The 21,676-nt window shown below is 49.1% G+C and overlaps 1 protein-coding gene and 1 long non-coding RNA gene across 2 annotated transcripts in view; one reads left to right on the top strand and one right to left on the bottom strand.

The window, feature by feature from the left end:
- Nucleotides 1-1,717: 1,717 nt before the first annotated feature.
- Nucleotides 1,718-21,676, bottom strand: part of LOC144762121 (cullin-9-like) — a 343,786-nt gene continuing 323,827 nt past the window's right edge. The window contains exon 31 of the mRNA XM_078647249.1: nucleotides 1,718-2,527. Within this exon, the coding sequence (XP_078503375.1) occupies nucleotides 2,219-2,527 (309 nt within the window). The 3' untranslated portion in view covers nucleotides 1,718-2,218. The remainder of the gene's footprint in view (nucleotides 2,528-21,676) is intronic.
- LOC144762122 (uncharacterized) lies at nucleotides 16,108-16,657 on the top strand. The gene is made up of 3 exons (XR_013596056.1): nucleotides 16,108-16,231; nucleotides 16,352-16,451; nucleotides 16,573-16,657. It is a non-coding gene; the product is annotated as an uncharacterized LOC144762122 (long non-coding RNA).

Below are 21,676 nucleotides of genomic sequence, written 5' to 3' on the forward strand. Positions count from 1 at the left end.
TTTCATTTTTAAACAAACACATTTAAACTTTATATTGTGGTAAACACCATCTCAAAATGAATGATCTCTCTGATAAACCAGTATTAGGAGCACTATGCCACTTCCTTTTCATTCTTCACTCGCATAGGAATCTTAAACTCATGCACAAGGAATACATTTGACAAAACTAGCTAAATTATTAAAGAAGCCTTAAATTAAAGTTAAAACACAAATTGTCTATCTCTCACTGTCGCTAAAAGAGACATGGGCAACAATGGAAAGGGACATCTCCCCCAACGCTGGGCAAATGGAAGACCGAAATGGACAGATGTATGGGGGATGAAATAGCAGTATTTCTCGATCGTGGTTGACCAACTAAACATAGGAAAATTTGGACCCGATGGTTGTCATACTGGGGGATTGAGCTTCCCCCATTACCACCAACGGCCCCCTGATGGGTGCCCCGTTTCTCAAGTATATTATTCTGACTATCCCTCATTGTTTGATAGTGGTCTCCTATGCTAATGTATCATATATTCAAGTGTTGAGGTCTTGCAATGTCTGCAATTTGTTTGAGTTCTAACTACTGCATGTTTGGCAGGTGGCTAAAATTGGTCAAAACGCTCGAATTATCGTGATATTATGTATTTTTTTCCTACAGGTCGTTGTAGGGCTGCTGCCCGCCTTTCCAACGAAAAACCAAATAAAATCTGTTGGTAAAAAAATAAAAAAACGTCAAGAAACCAGTAATGCACAGAGCAAAATGATTCTTTATATGAGGGGAGGCACACATACAGCGTTTGAAAATTGTTCGTAAACTAGAGGTCCGTGCTGAGAAAAATAATCAGCCTGTGTATTTAATCTTACTTTAGAACAGAAATACAAGTGTATCACAATTATGTAAACAACCCTGATACATAAGACACGTGTTTCGTCCACTGGGGTCCTTCCTGTGAAATACTGTACACCTTCTCAGATCCTTTCTCCATCACAGACGATTTTCCCTGTTCTTGATGCCTGCTAGAGTTTTGGACTGCAGAGCTGGCCATCAGATTTATATTTAGATTTCATCTTCCACTACCTACACCTCTATCTCAGGCTGTCAGGATTACTCACATTGTTGTATTACTTTCTCATCTCTTATTTCTACTGGGGTTCAAACTGCAGTGCAATATATGACTCTTTTTCTTGTATACATTATGTTTTTACTTTCAATCGGATGCATTGGTGAACTTTAGGATTTGAATGTCATTTAAGGTTTGGTGTTATTTTGATTTTTGATAATATAATCTTTCATGACTTTTCCAATGTGCAACTCATTTTGGAATCTAAGATTGTTTTATCAAAGTTTCTGTAGCCTTGATGAAGCCTACTGTGGACAAAACCAGTCAGCTATAGCCATATGGTTTAGAAATTGGTGTGGTATAGAACACAGATAGTATTTTTATTCTAAGATTACAAACCCCGTCTGATTACTGTTTGAAGTGTGGACTTCTCATTCACAATTTACCAACCCTATATGTGTGCTACACCACAATTAAATATTCTTTTTTTCCCTTGTGGTTCTTCTTTTACTTCACTGGTCAGTATATATGGTCCCCCTTGGTCAGGGGCTGACCAACAGTATTTTTAATCAGAATTTTTTTTATTTTTTCTCCAGACAGTGAGACAAAAGCCAGTTTGCAAGGGAGATATGAATGCAGTTCTGTCAATTCAAAAAGTAAAAAGAGACAAGATGTCGATTTGAAGCTAGTACATTTTATTGAAAAAAATAATACTCCAGCCTCTCCAGACAGTGGTGCAAATACCGCACGCTGGATCTCCAGACAGCGGTGTGTATACGCCTGCATAGCCTCTTCCGACAGGGCGCGCGTACCCTTGATAGACTTTTGATGACTGTGTGCATACTCAAAAGCCTTCAATACCAGCATCGCAACAAATCATTCCTGCAGGCTCGCATGCACGCGCGAGGCTACGCTGGCTACCGAACACAGGACGCACCGCATGTGCCAAACCCCATACCCTCCGGATGTGAAGCGCAGCAACCATGAGGACTACTTCCGTTTCAACCAGAATGAGCTGTGGAACCGCTGTCTTGTCTGCATCGATGGTGATTGTGCGTCCTTTTCTTTTCATTTTCCACTTCCGCTTTGAGATCAGAGGGCCTTCCTCGCGTGTCAATCATAATATATGATGGAGGTAGGATGGAAGAGACAGGCTCTGCTTCTTAAACCACGTTTTACCTGAAGGTAGAGAAGGCGAGTCTCTTGTCATCATTGGGGAGGTTGCTAACGCTGTTGTTGCTTACTTTCCGAATCTCTGCCGTATGGAAGACAATGGCAGGAGTCTCTTTGGGGGGAAGTGGTGGTGGCTGCGGCTGGGGGTCCTCAGAAACGTACTCCAGCACGTGCGGCCGGTCTTCGTTGCGCCGGACGTAGCCCTCATTTAGAAGATGTATGACACAGGAGAGGACGTCCGTGTGGCTACAGCAGAAGTTCAGGAACTTGAGTGAAAATCTCTGATCACATTTCTGGCACGAGTCAATCACCTACAAAGCAAAAGCCAAATCTAAGTTAGGTAGTACAACTCTGGATCAGATGATCTTAAATACAACAAAATGCTTTAAACAGGTCCTATTCTGCTACTAACAAGTTCCACAACATATATATTGACAAAAGTACAATACTAAAAGGAAAATGTTATTTAAGAGATTACTTAACTGGAACTTTACCACTTAGGTGTGAAACTCCAAGAGGGTTGGAAACCTCAGATTGCACTCTTCAAAAATGCCCGCTTCTCACCCTCTTCAATGCCATATGAAGGCTGCTCCCCTGAGACTTCCCAATGCATGTAAATGTAAGGGCCTGCTGCTGTGATGTATGAAACATGTCTTGTAAGACAAGTGTGAGTATATGGCCCTTAAAATGCTGTGTGCTACAGTCTTTGATTTTTCCAGATTACTATCAATCAGACATGCCCTTCTTAACAAAGATCTGGCTTCATGGATCTTCTGTCCAGGGTTTGATTGCTGCCATTCCACCGGTCTATAATATAGTCCGGCAAGACCGTCTGAATCTCATGAGAGGTGGTATCCTCATTGAACATTACATGTTCCATTGTAGAAAATAAAAAACTGTATTGCTGCAGAATGTTTTTTTTTGTTTTAAAATTCAACCTTTCCGCCTCTTTCTGTGTCACACTCATATACCATACGGCTGGACCTTGATCTGATTTGCTTACTTTTTAGCTCCTCATATTCTCAAAACAGCCACATTTTCTACTCTTGGAGACTTGAATTTTGACCTAGAAAAAAACATTGCAATTCCAGAAACCAGTCACCTGCTCAACTCCATTTTAGGTCTTCAATGGTTACTCCAGCTTACCGTATAGGACTAAGCACTCTTTCTTTTAAATAGAATCTTCTCTTCTAAGGTCGGACGATTGACACAAATCACCTAATCTGTCTTGCGTCTCATCTCATCAGCATTACCTAAACTTCCTTCTGTTCCCCTCACTTCCACAAAACCTTGCTCTGAAGAAGTCTTCATTTGTGCCAAAGCATTTATTACCTTGTGGCACACGTCCTGCGACGCTAGAACACCACTCGAAGCTGTTAACCTCCCACGGGAAGCATTCTATCGCCCCCTGGTACAATGATCGACTGGGTAAACACATAAGCAAGCCCTTACAACACAACTGGATGAAAACATTATAATTATTTTGACAAACTTAAATGTCCAAAATCAAGCTCAGTTTCTCGGTGTATAAGCCTATAGATCTGTCTACACAGCCATCGATGGCGCTTCCCCTCCAGAACTCTCGCATCTCAGCCTTGGGCAGGTTCAACCCCTTATGCCTTCCCTCACCTCAGGCTCGCTTGAGGAGTCTTGCCTACCGGGATTCTGTCCTTGGCTGAGGAACAGATCATTCAGCCACTCTGGTGTAATTTGGCAGCAATCGAGGTTAGCATCTAGCTGAAGCCATCTTGTTTTTCGGCAGCCATCTTGTCTGCCACGTGCTCACCATGTGCTCTGTCCTTCCTTAGTGTTGTTTGCTCTTGTATTCTGCCTGTGAACAAACTATATTTAGCCTCTTCCACTCTGCACATGCTCAGTTGAGCTTGCAGCTGTCCATGCAACTGCCTTTAGTCTGTAACTGTCAGGATGTGTTTGCTAGAATTAGCCACTGTTAGCTCCTCCCTCTTATTGAATGTGTATTTTCTTTATGACCTTATATGTACATAAAACCTTCTTTTTTACTTGTACCGCCTTCTTTTGAGCCCCTGTGTGGGTATAAACGGACCCTGTTCCTTCTGTTCAGTGCGCTACGTCATACACTACCGAAGGGTGTTGTGTGAATGTAGTTCCACCTCATGAGGTTAATAAACTCTTTGTTTTATATTCCAGTTTATGTGCCAACTTCTATTCTATTGGTCTGAGGACTTGGGCAGAGAAGGGCGAACCCCTACCACTGGTAGGCCTTGCTGAGGCCCACCCCGACAACTTAGTAAACTCTGCTCCTTTTCCCTCGGCCAAGCTATGATCCCAGGTCTTGGAAGGAAGCACAAGTGATCCCTTTATTGAAGAAACCCACGGCCAATCCTTCAGTATAGTCACATTCCAGATCCATCTTCCTTTTTTCCTTTTCCCTCTAAAATACTAGAAAATGCAGCCAAATCTCAAACTGTTTAGTGTTTTGGAAATGGACGCTACCCGAGCTCCATCTCCATCTGGGTTTCCCTCCACGCACAGCAGCAAGTCAACCATCCTGTCCGTCTCAGATACCATAATATCCCTGGTGGACCCCGGCCGCTCTGCCACACTGCTCTTACTCAATCTATCCGCAGCATTCCACACAACCTCCCATCCTATTCTGTTCTCTCATCTTCTTGTAAATGTGCCCTGAAGTGGCTTCACTCTTTCCTCTCTGATCACCCTTCAGTTGTATCCCTCGCCCTGTTGTCGTCTCTCGGCAGTATGGTGATCGAAGGTCTTAACTCAGCCACACTGTTTTACGTATATTCCACAACTTGCTCCTTTTTTTTTTTTTGACAATCAAATTTTTATTAAAGTTTTGGGTACAAACAAAATTCATTGGTATCAAGTCACATATCACAATTAACAACCCCTGATCCCCACTAAGGACAACACAAATAACAATAGTCACTACTGAATAGGAAGATAGTCCCGTGACAACAGACCGGCAGAACAGACCGGAGTCCCTCAGGGTGGAAGCAGGCCAAACCATTTGCCCCATACTTTGTTGAACATCTCTGGGCATCCCAGAGCCTCGAAGAGGGACTCCTCCTGCACCCCACACCAGTCCACACCCCTCCTCCATTTCCGCAGTGTTGGCGCCTCAACTTGTGCCCACCTAACAGCTATATCCCGTTTCGCCACAGCTAGTGCTGTTCCCAGGAAACGCTTATCAGCCCGAGAGCCATCTAAGCCATCGAACAACCCCAATAGTAAGTGTTTCGGATCGTGGGGAACCACCAAACCCAAGACCTGCGTGAGCTCTCGCTCCACCCCCTCCCCGCCCCCCGAACAAATTCAAGGCCGGGGCATAACCACACCATATGGGAGAAGTCGGCTGGCACACCAGAGCAGCACGCGCACTCCAGGGAGGCTCTTCTACCAGCACGGAAAAGACGCGCCGGGGTGAGGTAGGCCGCATGGAGTTAGTAAAGCTGGACCAGTCGTAGCTTGGAAGATGTGGTCAGTGTTTTGGGCGCCATAAGGGCGTCACGCCAGTCCGCTTCGTCCAGAGGACCAACCCATCCTTCCCATTGCTCCCTTAGCCGGTCCAGAGATGCGGGACAGTTATTTACCAGGATGCGGTATATACGGGATACCCCCTCTCTCCCCAGATTACCCATCATGACTTGTGCTTCTAGGGGGCTGAATTCCGGGAGGGAGGTGGGCGTTGGGAGGTGTATGTGAAGAGCGTGGCGGAGTTGCAAGTATTTGTAGAACTGGGAGTGTAGGCGATTGTGTATGTTGTAGATCAGAAAAGGAGCGCATATGGTCCCCTACCCACACGTCCCCGAGTTGTGTTATCCTCACCAAGTCCCAGCGACGGAAGCCTGTCAGGGATGAGACCTCCTTCAACCAGGTGCCATGCCAAAGGGGCGTCTGCCTAGTCAGCTTCCGGTCCCAGGTCACCAAGCGGGAGGGCAGCACGCCAGGCCACGAGGACCGACCTGGTGAGTGGGGGCAGGGATTGTGGCACCGGGGAGCCATATAGAAAGCTTTGAATCTGCGGTAAGACTAGGGCCGAAAGCTCCACCCGGTAAGCTGGGTCGGACCAGCCGTCCGCGAACCAGTCATGGATCACTATGAGCTTGGTAAAAATGGAGGTTAGTGACTCCAATACCACCGTTGAAGGGGGGGATCCGGCAGTGGGACAAGGACATACACGACCTTCCACCACCCCACAAAAACTGAATGAGTGTGCCATCGAGCTCTCTAAAACAAATACTGGGGAGGTGGACCGAGGTGTTCTGTAGGATATAAAGAAAGCGGGGGGATCATCATTTTAAAAAGAGCACTTCTGCCCAGCGGGTTAAGGGGGAGAGATTGCCAGTTCATAACATCAGTTTTCCTCCGGGTGACTAGGGGGGTAATGTTAAGGGCCCATTCCAGCTCCGGTAGAAGGGTCACCCACACTCCCAGATACTTAAATGACTGCCTGCGAAGGGGGATCACTTCCTGCCAATCGAAACACTCCCGGGAGGGGTGAAGGGGGACCAGGGTGGACTTCGTCGGATCGAGGCAAAGGCCCGAGACCTGTTCGAACTCGGAGAGAGCCAATAAAGACCCAGGGCCCGAGTGCTCCGGGTCAGCTAAGTACAGCTGAACATCATCCGCGTACAAGGCGATTTTATCCACCTGGCTCCGATCCCACGTCCATCCCCGGATCAGGGAGTCCTGCCGTATCAGCGCTGCCAGAGGCTCCATCGCCAAAGCGAATAGGAGTGGGGAGAGGGGGCAGCCCTATCGGATCGGGAATGGTTCAGAAAGTGCACCGTTGACCAAGACACGAGCGCTAGGGCGGTTATAAAGGACCTGAATCAAATGGCGAAAGGAAAGGCCGAAACCCATGCGTTCCAGAACATCCCTTAGATACCCCCAATCCACCGTGTCGAAGGCCTTCTCAAAGTCCACGAGGAGAAGCGCCAGGTATGGGGATAGACGATGCCGATGGGCCAGCGCCAGATGGAGGCGGCGAATGCAATGGCGGGTGCCTCTGGCTGGCATGAACCCGCATTGGTCTGAGTGGACCAGGTCGGATAGAAGGGGCCTAAGTCTTTGGGCTATTGCCGTAGCAAAGATTTTAATTTCAGTGTTTATCAATGAGATTGGGCGGTAGTCAGAGCAGTTTAGGGAAGGTGGCTGCGTCTTAGGGAGGACCACAATGTTCGCAACATCCGATTCGGATGGGAAGGACCAGTCTTCAACCACCTGGCAGAAGAGCTCCGTTAAGTGGGGAACCAGGTCGTCACGGAATGTAGAGTAGTATTCTTGGGGGAATCCATCGGGTCCGGGGGTCTTGCCGGACTGTAGCAGGGTGATAGCTCCATGGATTTCCTCCTGGGTAAGGGGGCCATCCAGGGAGTACGCGATTTCACAGGGGAGGCAGGGAAGGCATGTCCCGAATTTCTCCATCATATCATCGAGGGAGGCTTTGGGGGGGCGTGCCGCATACAGGGCCGCGTAATAGTGGGCGAAGGTTTGCGCAATAGCCGCTGATGTCACTTGGTGAGCCCCATCGGCTGCTTGGATCTCCAGAATGATGCGATAGACCCTAGGGTAGGATATCAGGTTGTGTAGCAGTTTGCCATTCTTGTCCCCCCACCCATAAATATGGGCTACGGAGGAGCGCCATAGCATTTTGGCCGACTCCAGGGAGAGCCGCCGGATCTCTTCCCGGACCAACGCCAACTGCCTAGAGGAGTCGGCTGGGTTCTCAGACAATTGAGCCCGCTCCAAATGAACCGCTCGGGAATCCAGCTGCGCCAGTTGGGCGACTTCGGCTGCACATTTGGCGTGTACTAACCCCCTGGCTACCCCTCGAACCAACGCCTTGCCCGCTTCCCAGAGTGTGCCCTGCGAAGGGACCGAACCTGCGTTGGCGGAGAAGTAGTGGCGAAGCTCTTGGCGAAGAGCTTCCACCAGTCCGGAATCTTGCAGGAACCAGGCGTTTAAGCGCCAGGTCGTCTTGTGGCTTGTGGAGGGGGACCCGATACGGAGAGAGATAGGGGAGTGGTCTGAAATTCCTCTGGGAAGGATCTCGGCCCCAGATACCAGCTGAAAATCGGTGGCGGGCATCAGAATGAGGTCTATGCGAGAGTGGGTATGATGGGAGGCCGACGTGTGTGTAAACTGATCCTTGCGAGGGTTCCACACCCTCCATACATCACAGAGACCCATAGCCGAAGTCCAGCCCACGAGGCTCTTTGCGGAAGCTAACCGGTGTGCAGAGTGAGTACCTGTCACGTCCCTGGAGGGCTGTAGGACAGCATTGAAATCACCCCCGATGACCGTGAGACCCTGGGGCAGGGAGGAGATCACCTGTGTAAGACGCCAAAGGGTAGAGGACAGGAGCACCGTGCGAACATAACCGTCTACCTGCCTTAGATTGATGTGGGGTCCCCCTCTGTATTGAAGTTTCTTCGCAGCCCGGTGCTGCGGGGGTTAGTGTACCTGATTCTCTCTCCTGGACTCCAGTATTGTACTTGGTCCCCGACTAGACTTGTCTGAACCCCTGAATCTTTTGATTGATTGCTGTAAATTTTGTCATCCCCCCTGACGCCCATTCCATTTCTCTCCTCCCCCATCTTTTCCCCGAGCCGTACCCCGGAGCTGATTATATATATAATCTTTTTTTCCCCCTCGTGAGATTAGAGCATGGAGAGCATCAAAACCTTCGGCTTCTCCGATGATGACTACGCTAAGATGGTTGGCGCTACATCTAGTGACAATTCCGCCTTTCTTCCCCCTAAAGGATTACAGGGCGAATGGTCCAAACTTCTAAACCTGCGCAAAAAATCAAAGCGCACAGAATCACATGCCAAGTTTATCCTCGATTATCTGAAGGCGGGCACTATACCGATAGGCCTTAGAGTTAGAAACATCCCGGGCCTCTTCATAGAGATTAGACAGTTCCTGGAGAAATGGGCTCTCATCTCCAACAGATGCTCCAGGGACTGGATGATGCTCATAATTGAGACAGCCTGCCAGATTCTAGATATGCTCGCTAAAGAAATCGAGACGCTTGAAGAAAAACTAAAATCAGAAGATGCCCTAGACCTAGCTAAAAAGAAACTCGATGAGATTGAGGCTGAATTAGACTCCTTCTCCGAGTACTTACTTAAGAGGAAAACGGAAAAGTTTCGCAAGGATATCCGCCTCTTCACGCAAGAGAAGGCATATCCTTACCTTGCTAGTAATTTTTATAGTGCCTCCAACAGTGTAGATCAACAGAGTGGCCACCAAAACTGGGGTAATCGACGCGTAACCACCTTTTCAGACACCACTGATTCCGGCGGCGAAGATAACCACAACACCAACTTTGATACCCATTATGACAGTAATTATCCCCCTCCGGGCAGACCGGACAATACTGACAGACCCTTTCGATCCAATCGTTTTTTAGGGAACCGCCGGGGGAATTACAAACCAAGGAATCGGAACCCGCACAGTGGCAACTACCATCAGGGTCCTCCCCAACCATATGTCCAGACTCGACACCAACAATACTGGACAAGGTAAAACCAATTCCGGTCTTTAACCTGTCCACCAATGATATGACCCCGGACACGTTGGGCCTGTTATCGAGGGGTCTATCCTTTGTGCCCACCACACGGTTCAATAAATTTGAGTTTCTGAGTGATCTTCATGCATTCTTCAGAAAAATACGTCTCAAGAAATTCTTCCTGACCCATCCCTCACCGGAGGATAATGATAACAAGTCGGGCCTCAAACCCCCGTCTAATTTTACCCCCAACCTGGAGGACATAGGTCATGAGGTCGGGACCTTTGAAAAAACAGTCATCCTCAAAATCAATAGGATGTTTAAATCTATACCTAAGGGATCCCGCAACCTCACCAATACCGAGGAAGAAACTCTCAAGTCCCTGAAAATTAATGACACCCTTACTATAAAACCTTGTGACAAGGGTGGGGGTATCGTCATTTTCGACACCCCCACATACACTGAAAAAATGAACACCCTCTTGTCCGCCACTGAATACTACAGAAAAATAACTAGGAACCCGGAACCTGCTCTCAAGCGTCGTATCTTACAGATAATTGAGAGAGGAGTCCATAATGGTCACATTTGTGATAAGGAAGCTGAATTCCTTACTCCCACATTCGGTTGTATGACTAACCATCGCGCGCAATCGCATCGCGGCACTTTAGATCGCGGCCACGACATCGCATCGGCCGTTACACCGGCCATTATTTCGTCGCAAGCATTTGCGCCGCAAATGCGGCAATTCCATTGGATCGCGTGTCACATCGGTGATTTAACATCGCGCGACATGACAACGCGATGTGTTAGCCTACAGTTTAAAAAAAAATTCGGCCAATGGGTTTGTGGGGGGGTGGGGGTATATATAGTATTGCCCACCGCGTCTGCAGCCATTTGTGCCTGTGACCCTGTCGACATAGTGTCGGGCGAAGTATCTTGTTCAACCTGTGATTGCTGCTTGCCTGTTGTGGAATCGAACACACTTCCACGCGCCATGAAAGGTGTACAGTTTAACAGGGTGTTGTCAGACACGCTCTCTCTGGGTACAAGTATGACCTGGTGTGCGTTACCGCATTTAATTGTGACCGCCAGTCACAATTAAAGTTGACAAGGGGGTGTCCTGCAAGCGAAGGCGGCAGCCGAGGCGGTAAAGGAAACTGCAAAGCCAATGCCCTTTCATATAGAACACGCAGCATAGCAACTTACAGAATCGTGTATGGTTGGATGGAATAAAAGTCGTGTAGGTACTTGGCAATAATTATTGTACTGTTTACTGCAGTTTTAATTATCTTCATTGCGGATGGTGGTATACTTAGCCACACAGGTCCAAACGTGCGTTTTGCTGTGCTGTTTGCATGCAAAACGGAAGACCGAATTCATTTTGACATGTTTTGACACGCCAAGGAAGGCTTTTCTGCGTGCCTGTTTTTACTACTATTACTATACCTCTTTAGGTCAGGGGCGTTACACAGGGCCCTGCAGCCAATGCGGTGCATGGGCAAGGGGGAGGATGGGGGTGGGGTTGTTCCTTTAGGTGGGCCCCTAGCCACTGACCCAGGGGCCCCATTCAGCTCAAAGGCTATGAATATTTGTGAAAAATTGGAGCTTTAGGGGGCACTTATCACATTCTTCAGAGAGGCGCCATCACTTTGCATTATGCTTGTGCTTTAAGTGACAACAAGATTGTTATGTTGATGTTCACTAATACAGTTTTATAGTGATGAGAAGAAACATGATCACATTAGCAGTCCATTAATACTGTTAATGGCCATACAAAGTGATAAAGATGGGTCGGTAAAATTAAACAAATAAACAAAATACCAGTTCCCCCATATCCTTATCTAATAGAGGCTCCCATAGCTGTCATGTACCTAATGTGTGATATAAATGCAATGTCTATCACAGCAGCACTTATTGTATGAGGTTGGAAACGGGGTACTGTGCAGCAGAAATGTAAACAGTGACAGCAGCGATTGTAGAAGCAGGATGCCTCACAATCCAGAAAGTGGCAGAGTATAGAGTGCTACGTGCCTCTTAATATAGTGTATACAATTCACCCAATTTAACAATATAAAACGTGTGCTTCCTAAATTGGGATTCTATTGTGCTCCCTTAAACTTCCCATTTCCATTTTTCTAACGCCCCTCTTACCTCTGTCTGTCTCCCCCCCCACACACACTTTATACCAAATGCTCTGTTTTTGCTGATTCACTATTGCACACGACGTGGCAGAAGTGCAAATGCTTTTTCAGTTCAGCTCACTAGCACTGAATCAAATGCATGCTTTTGAATGAAGCTTACACTCTTTCCATCGACCTCTTCACTATCCAAAAACATGCAGGTTATCTCGACAAGCATCTCTCCCTGACTGCCTAACAGCACTTTCCTAAAAAGTTATAATAATTACCAAAACATGTTTCTATTTCTAAGTCAAACATTACAATTATTAGTGCTCCTCCTGTGTCAATTCACTTGTCTTTTATTGTAGAATGCACACATCATCCTAAGTCTTGAGTGAAAACATACATTAATTAATATTGCAGCCATATTGCAGCCACATAATTTCCCTTTGAAAATAAATTCGATATCTGTCTTGCACCAGTCATTCTGCATGTTTAGGCTTTGGCATTCTTGTATATATATTCTTTGACCTTACACAGTATATGTTCGATGGATTACTGAGCAAAGGCTGCACAGTATAACAGTTACTTTACACAGGCCTACATATATAAGGTTGCTTGTTCTGTATTGTAAATAATGCACATCTAATATTAAGAGAAATCATTTTCCTTTTGACTTTTCTGATGTTTTGCTATTATATTCTTTAAAACATTGCTGTAGCGTGTACCGCATATTGCAAGTGGCTATTGACTTGCATGGCTATTATAGGAATTTACTTGGCATTACAGGGCAAACATCTCCGGTGGGAATTAAGGGATTCCTGACACCTGGAAGCAAAATGATGAGGACATTATATTTTACAAGGGTTCTCAACAGCCTCTATTAGGAATTCATTTAACTAGGGGAGTGTCTTCGTATCAGGAAGATAGAATGTTCACCAAGAACAAGGGCACTTCTTCCATGTGCTTGACATGTGTTGAGGCCTCACCACTACCTAAAGAAGAAACGTTTATTACATTTTAGTTAACAACTCGTGAAGTGTGTAAGCCTTTCCATTTTTGATGAAAAGATTATAGTCACTTAAGTTTTCGAGCAACTTTTAACTAACTTTCTACCTATCTAACTAACTAAATGGCTAACTAACTAGCTAATCTATCAGAACCTATAGGGCCGAGTTTCTCTTTCTTCACAACTCTGAGATATGCTGGAACTTTTCCAGTCAATAAATGTCCGTTCCAGCATGTCGACTATGTCGGAGTGGTATGGTGAAACTGACAGCACAAAATCCGGGTAGGAAAAATGCACACCCACAATGGAGGTACATTGCTAGTACCCATATTTAAAAAGTCCCTGATAGTTTTTTCTTTACACATAATGGTTATTTTAATAGTTTTCTGTGCTGGACCACCATGCACAGTCCTGACACCAGCAGAAATAATTATATGCATAAAAGATTCCAAGAAAGCAATAGACCTGGTTTATTTAGCATAAGACACGTGGGTTAATCGAAGTCTTTCTTTTGTTGTTTTCTCACTTATTGCTATTTTTTTTAGATTATAAGTTACACGTTTGTGCATATCTGGAAATGGATGTGAGAGAACAGTCATATATTTCGGTACACACTACTGTTTTTCACAGCTACGTAATCGTCTACAAATGCACAAATGCTGCTTCCCGGTATATGATATATTTTTGCCACTCGTATATTCACGATGTGCCACTCTTAAATAAACAAATGCTGCTTCCCTCGTAATTCCCGGTACACACTACTGTTTTTCACAGCTACGTAATCGTCTACAAATGCACAAATGCTGCTTCCCGGTATATGATATATTTTTGCCACTCGTATATTCACGATGTGCCACTCTTAAATAAACAAATGCTGCTTCCCTCGTAATTCCCGGTATCTAAAATGTTTTTAAATAAATATGTCTTAAATAAACAAATGCTCCTCCCAATGCACGATGTAATCGTCTACAAATGAACAAATGCTGCTTCCCTTGTATATTCACGATGTAATCGTTAACGATGTCTATGGCAATGCGATGCACTTGCATGCGTCGTGCTGACATGCGATGCGAAGTCGTCCACGATGTAATAGCCGCGATGCAATGTCAGCGCGATGCGATAAATCCGTTGTAAGCGGCGCTTCCCCCCACATTCACCAGAATGCCGATCATCTACGGGGTCCCGAAGACCCATAAGAATCCCCACGACCCCCCTCTTAGGCCTATTGTATCCATGATTGGATCCGCCTTAGAGCCACTATCCAAGTACATTGATCGATTCCTCCAGCCCCTAGTGGGAACCCTGAAATCCTATATCAAGGACACAGGCCACTTTATTTCCAAGGTGGAAGGAATTACCTATCAGCACAATCGGCAACTCCTGGTCACCCTAGATGTGGAGTCTCTTTACTCCAACATCCCCCAGACCGGAGCACTGTCCGTTGTACAGAACATCCTAACATCTAACCCCCAAATCGAGAATGCCAGCTTCATTATGGAATGCCTAAAAACGGTTCTAAAGGAGAATTATTTTGAGTTCAACAACAATTTCTACCAACAAACAGGTGGAGTCAGCATGGGGGCTGCGTGTGCACCCAGCATTGCCTGCCTGTATATGGGAGAATTTGAGCGAACCCATATATACAACGAGATGGCCCCATTTTTCGAAAATGTGCGCGCTTGGTCCCGTTTTATTGACGACGTGTTTTTTATCTGGGAGGGGGATGACACCACCCTGATTGAATTCATTGCGTGGCTCAATCTTGCTGACCCTAACCTCAGGTTCACCAGCCATTTCAGCCAAGACAAAATTGAATTCTTGGACCTATGGGTCGGACATCATAATCAGGCCATCACGGTATCCCTGTTCACCAAACCCACTGCCCGCAACACCATTCTTCAATACGGCAGTTACCATCCCCGCTGTCAACGTGATAACATCCCGTTTAGCCAATTTCTCCGAATTAGAAGGAATTGTACAGACATTAGGGACTTCCTAACTGAAGGGGATATGCTGAAGGAGAAGTTATTACAACGGGGCTACCCTTACCGGCTGGTCAAGGAGAGCTTTAAACGGGCCAGATACTACAACCGTGATTCCATGTTTGAACCTAGGAACTCCACCCCTAAGGAATCGATTGTCTGTATCACGCGACACTCCACTGCCAACAACCAACTCAGACAGGCCATTAACTCCAGTTGGTTTCTTTTGAATTTAAATCAGGACCAAAATTCTCTACCCAAACCGATCTTTGCATTCAAGCGCAACAAAAATCTTAGAAACCATTTAGTGAGAGGCAAAATGCGTGATCCGAAACCATTGATCCAAAGGTCCATTGTAGGCCCTGACCCTATCACTGGCAACCACAAATGTGGCAGATGCCAAGCATGTCCAAACGCCATAGGAGGAAATGTGATCCCCACACCCACCCGCAGTATAAATCTCTCCACCATGACCAATTGTCGGACGACTAATTGTGTCTATATGATCCTATGCCCGTGTGAAATGCCATACGTAGGCGAAACGAGCAGGGAGATAAGACTCCGCATCGGGGAGCATAAATCAAACATACGTATCGGCAAAAGGGGAGCCCCCCTTGTCGAACACTGGATATCCCTCGAACACACTGAAACTGACCTTAGGTGGTCCATATTGGAAAAGATGCAAACTCCGGCCGGCACTGACCCCACACTGTGGAGAAAAAAACGAGAGGTCTTCTGGATCTTTTTTCTCAATAGTTTGGAAAAGGGCCTAAACGAGGAATGCCCGTGGGCCAATGCACTACTGTAAACTCGCACTTCGCCTTGAGCTTAGCCGTATTCTGTAGACAGGGGCCCTGTTGGAATCCGAGTCCCCCTTTATGGTCTATTATTCTCTTGCAGGAACCCAGCAATAAATAGCTTTCGCGGAGGTTCCCTTGCCTATTGACAGATTTCTTGCACTATTTCTTTCTTATTACCCTGTATGTGATTCATCCTGGGAGTAATCTTTACTCCAAATTCAACTTTTGTTCCTAAAGCTGCTCGCTTGAATTCCCCTCTACCATTGTTCCCCTTATTCTTTGCAGTGCCCCATCACCTTCTTGTGCCCCCCTTCATGCCATACTATGTCGTTCTATCCCGAAACTCGTTCCTCTTAGCCATTCCAAGATGGCCGCCACAGTTCCCTTCTATTAAACGGCCATCTCTAACCATCATCCATCTCTATGCCCCCGTGTGAGGTCGCGCGCCCTCGCAGCTGACTGCCATCACAGCGTTTAACCCACTATATATAGAGGCGCCCGAGTAGTGTAGCCCTGCTCCGAGACCAGCCGTTTCAACTTCTGTGGAGTCCGCCGACCGGGACGCCCGACATGATGCGACGCTAAGTAAGTTGACCGCCCTGAGTCCGCTATGCCCCCTTGCGCTTGTCAGCCAGATTTGTAGATCTAATCACTAAGGCTTTCTCCTGAAAACCTCTCAGTGACCTTCACCGTTTATCTTTTTAGTGCCTCCGCTGATCCCCGCAGCCTAGAACTTGCCAGGACGGACCTCTTCTGTCCCAATAACAGCAGAGGGATCTTATTTCCATCCTTGATTTCCCTTCGGGTAAGATTTCCAGCTCGCGCCCCCCGCCCACGCAGTTCCACCTACGGCGCTAGTGCACCTATGCTGTGTAATTCCTTCCTCAAACCTGCACTTTCTTTTTGTACATATATTTCCTGTACAGGTTTCTATACTTCCCTGTACCGGTCGGCGGCGTGCTCCCTCCTCCCTGAGAATCCATCGAGGAGAGTATTCCCTGCCACTTCAGGTAACTGTGCCACCTCCACCTAGCGTGATTAATTAAATCCAGCGCCCCTTGCTCTTTTAAACTGGCATCCCGCATTTTTCTGAGCAAGCACTGTCTTTTAACAGGGTCTCTGCGCATTCCATGCGCCCCAGGATTCCATCAGCCTTGCCCCACTTGAGCATATCCCCGGGGGCAGACCGCTTGAGAATCGACTTAGGAGAATCCCCCGCCATCGCTGGTAATTGCGCCTGTGTGCATCCTTATCTTGCGCAATTGTCTAAACTCAGCACCCCATGCTCTTATCTCTGGCACTGTGCACCTTTATGAGCTTGCTCTGTTCTTTAACAGGGTCGTCGCGCCTTCGACCTGCACCAGAAACGCCATCAGCCCTGTCATACCTGAGTCAGGTAAACTCTTTTTAAACCTTACATCCTTAATGTGTGGCATTTACATTAAATTAATGTGCAGCCCCCATTCATATCCCTCTTTCCGGTCATTCCTTGCCCACGAGCAGTCCCAGTAAAGCATAGCTTTTAAATTGTTATCCCATTGTCCCCCCTTTGTGGAAATCAATATTTGTATGATGTCATGTATGTGCTCTGCAAGTCTAGTCCTGACCGCCCACAAACTGGATGTCCACAGTCTGAATGTAGATGTGAGCCTATTTTGTTTACACCTAAACCCTCGCAAAAATGTACATACACCTAACCATTGTTTTTAATGTTTATTTCACAGAAATCCTACCTGTTTGTGGTTCCCCTTCCGCCCTTCCACTGTGCCCTGATGAAGGTGTAGTCCCGGACGGGACCATACACCGAAACGCGCGTAGGCGCTTTTTCCTATTTTAGGAACCTACCCGGACCTTGAACCATCGGTCCCCATGTTATCTACAACCATCATCGCTTGGTGCTGTTTGATTAGAGAATGAATGCCGTATGAATGTTGTTGATATGCTAGAGCGGAATCTGAACCACCATTTACTTATTTTTATTATTGTGTTTATTTATCTCAGTGTAGGTTAACCCACGAAATATATTTATGTATTAGTTTATATAAAAAAAGCAGTCCCTTGAAAAAATTCATTCCTGAAAAATAAATTTTGATACTAAATGAATAAACCTGTTTGTGCGGTGTAATTTGCTTGGGCTTAGGTGTTTTTGTATTTATATATTTGGACCTCTCCTAGGCCTTTTTGTTCAAATCCATAGGGCAGGTACCCGTTTTGCTTTTGATGTTACCTTCCACCACAAACATCCCCTGCGGATCGGTGGTGACATCGACAACTGTGAAGGGGAGCCCATGCCGCAGAAGAACGGCCACCCCCATGGAGCCTCTAGCGAAGCCAGGGTGCCAGACCCGTTCGAACCCGTAACGGGCCAGGAAATGGCATTAGGAGCCCAGAAGATGTGTCTTCTGTAGGAGTAGGACATCAGGCATGTGCCGGCGGGCTGCGCGGAGTACTGTAGTGCGCTTAATGCGGTCTAGTAGGCCGTTCACATACCAAGAGAGGATGTGGAGAGGTGTGCTAAGCATATGGGTCATTTATGAAGTTTGGGGCTTAGTGTGGGGGCAGGCGGGAAAGAAACCCCCCCCCCCCCCGTGACCAGGGGGTGGGTCTCGGCCTGACCCGGGGTGCTGGGGTGCTGGGGCGCAGTTGGTGGGGACAGGGGTGTATGTGAATGCAGAAGAAGACAATAGGACATGTGACTACCAATGAGAACAACAGACGGGGGCCCGTGGCCGGCCAAAAACAACAAACTCTTGAGGGACAACCGTCCCTCTCCCCCCAACTCCCCTCACCCTATACTTCGAAACGGGAAGCATCTGTCGCCCTTAACTAGTCGCAAACCTCGCGGGAGGCAAACAGCTAAACTAAAACGGTTAGCAACCACAAGATTGGGACATGGCTGAGTCGGACCCCCCCTCCATGTGCGAGGATGAAGAGCTAATTGCCTGTTAAAGGAAAATATAACAAACTAACATCTGCAGGTTGGGGTACTTGAACTCAGGAGTGCAACAGAGAGAGGACCCCGACATATCCAGGTAATGAGCTCCGTGTGAGCCCGAGCGCAGGGCTAGAGACATGTTCAATAATGATACGCTTCAGGTCAGAGCCACAGGTACTGATGGTAGCGTCAGTCACGACCCCGTGTCCCCATCCGAGCCGCGGATCACAGGACTCCCCGACGAGTCAGACATGGCGCGTCGCGGAGTCTCACTGGGTCCGGGGACACTGCCCAGGTCAATCAGAGAGGAGGCCAGTTGCGGAGGAGCGGGGTCCCGCTCCTGGGTCTTGATCAAAGAGCGCTGGGTCCGCACCTCGGGCGATTGGGAGCCACCACCTCGGCGGCCGGCTCTCCTCTCGGATCCGGTTCTGCGGCGTCTGGGCATAGGCACGGTGCGACCCGCCCGCTCTGGGGCTCCCTGGGAAGGAGAGAGAGTCCGCTGCTGAAGGAGGGGACGCTCCTCCGTGAGCTAGGGCCACGCCGCTTGAGGGGAGTAAAAAAATAAAAAAGGTCTTGTTCTGAAAGATCACTTTTAGCCGGGCCGGGAAGAGGAGCCCGTATTGTAGGCCCAGTGCCCTAAGTTTCTGCTTGACTTCGTCGTATGAGCGATGTTGAGACTGGACCTCTTTGGAGTAGTCCGGAAACACCATTATCCTAGAGTCTTGGTGATGCAGCGGCCCCAGCTCCCTGTCGTGGAAGTTGAGGACGCGGAGGATGATGGGGCAGGGGCTCCAGGCGGCGGTTTAGGAGCAAGGGAGCGGTGAGCCCGCTACACCGCAAACCAGGGGGAGAGCTTCTTCTTGGGCATCCAGGACCGGATCCAGGTCTCCATAAAGATGGCGGTGTTCTCCTTCTCCACCCCTTCGGGAAAGCCCAGGAAGCGCAGGTTGTTTCGGTGCGCCCTGTTTTCAGCGTCCTCTGCCCTACGGTGGAGCTCCGCGGTCCGCGATTGGAGACGAGCCATTTGAGACTTGAGGGTAGTGACGTCGTCTTCCACCGTGGAGCTCCGGGATTCCACCTCCGTGATGCTCTCAAGTGGCTTTGCGGAGGTCCTGACGGATGAGGGCCACATCAATCCGCACCTCCCCTATCTGGCTTTCAACTGACGTCTGGAATGCGGAGAACGCTTGAAGGATGGTCGATAGGTCTCCCCCGGCTGGGCCAGAGCGGGCTACCGCTTTGCCGCCGGGCCCTTGATCCGGTCTCTCAAACTGTTCCATTGTCGTTTGGGTTGTGGGGCCCATGGCCGGGAGGGCTCGGGGTTTGCCCATAGGTACAGACAGTCAACCAATAGGTGGTGGGGAGGACGGGCTGCAGGTCCAGTAGCACCAGCCTCTCTGTTAAGATGGACAGGTCTCTCCGTAGCCTCCGGCTCAACCTATACCCAAGCCCCGCAGGCGGAGAGCTCGGAGCAGGGGCAGGGGCGAGGCTGCCCGTAGTGCGATGATCAGTCTTCCCGGGTCTGGGGCGTTCCACAGCGATGAACTCGGGGCTCAATAATGCTCAGAGGTGAGGCTCTGACAGGCCGGCCGTAGGGTCAGACCGCCCTGGGGCCCCACTGCAGGCGACGAGCCCAACGCGCCCCCCCCTCGGGCACACAGCTCAAGGTAGGGTTAGTTCCCTGATGAGCCTCCCTTGAGGTCCCCCCGTGGCGCAGGCCCACTTGGTCGGGCGCAGGTGGACGCAGTCACCCCAGAAGAGGAGGGGTCCCAGGGCCGCCTTCAAGGCTTCACGGTGTTGGGTAAGTCTCTGCAGGGCCAAGGCACTCCCGCCAGTGGTAGGGGGCCGGAGGGCTGCCTCGTAGGGGGCACAGCAGTTGAGCAAACGCAAGGCCCGGATCACAGGGCCGGTCACGTAGGTCTAATCTCTTCCCCCCCACGGGCACTCCTGGTTGTAGTGGTCCCTCCGGGCAGCAGGTCCACCCTCCAGAGGGACGGCGGCCGCCCGTGGAGGCCCGACCCCTCGCCGCGAACTCCACCTCCTCGACGGGCCCTGGGGGAGCCCACCGTTGTTACCCTGAACCGCCGGCCTCACACAGGCGGCAAGGGGGCCAGCGCCATCCCTGGACAGGAAGGGAGGGGGGCTGGCTTACAAGACCGTCACCCACAGGTCTCGCAGCGGAGCACAGTCCACCGTTGGGGGGGGTCAGGGCCGGAGCGGCGTCCGCACCACGCACAGGTTGAGAGCCGCCCTACAGAGAATCACCAGCAGGCCAGCAGCAGTACAAGGAGTTAGCAGTTAGCGTGGGCCGGCCCACTCCAACCCCCCCCGGAACTCCTCACCGTGACCACGTCGGGCTGCAGGTCTGTCCCTCCGCCGCTCTCTCCGGGACGACAGCTCCCACGGGCTCACCGCCGGACCAGGAGCCGCCTCCTCTGCACCTCGGTCGGGAGCCTCAGGGTGGACCCACGGCCCAATAGCTCCTCGACGCAGCCCCGGCCGGAGGATCGCCGGCGGCGCCTCCCAGCTCCGCCGCACCTCACCCCGACAGCACCTGGGATAAGAGGCAGTCCTCCGAGTCCGCCACCACGAACCCGGATCGCAGGGAGAGTCTCAGGGCCCCGGGCAGATGCCCGCCTGTACACTGGCCCACACTACCTGGGGGCCGCCATCTTGTCTGTGCCGGGCCTCCGGGAGCAAATAGCAGAAGGAGAGCAAGGGAGCACCGGAGCCGCTTCCAGGGGCATCAGCGGCAAGCGGGCCTCACCAGGATCCCCGACAGGCAGGCAGATGACGGAGAGGTAGGCAAAATGCAGCGGATGCCGGGCGGATGACCGAGGGGGTCCAGGAGCACTCTTAGAGTGCGACCGCCATCTTGACGCAACAGGCCACGCCCCCTCAACTTGCTCCTTAATACCTTAATACGCAAATATGGATGTGAGATCTTTTCCTACGATGATGACACAACTTGTGATGTCTATTTCGACCTATGTTCCTAAGACTCAGACAAGACAGAGGTTGTTATCTTCGGACAGGAGACCTCCATTTGTTCATCAGCCTCGGGTCCTTCCACTTTGGAGCTTTGCCCTACAACT

The sequence above is a fragment of the Lissotriton helveticus genome, chromosome 6, assembly GCF_964261635.1.
Source record: "Lissotriton helveticus chromosome 6, aLisHel1.1, whole genome shotgun sequence".
Taxonomy (NCBI): domain Eukaryota; kingdom Metazoa; phylum Chordata; class Amphibia; order Caudata; family Salamandridae; genus Lissotriton; species Lissotriton helveticus.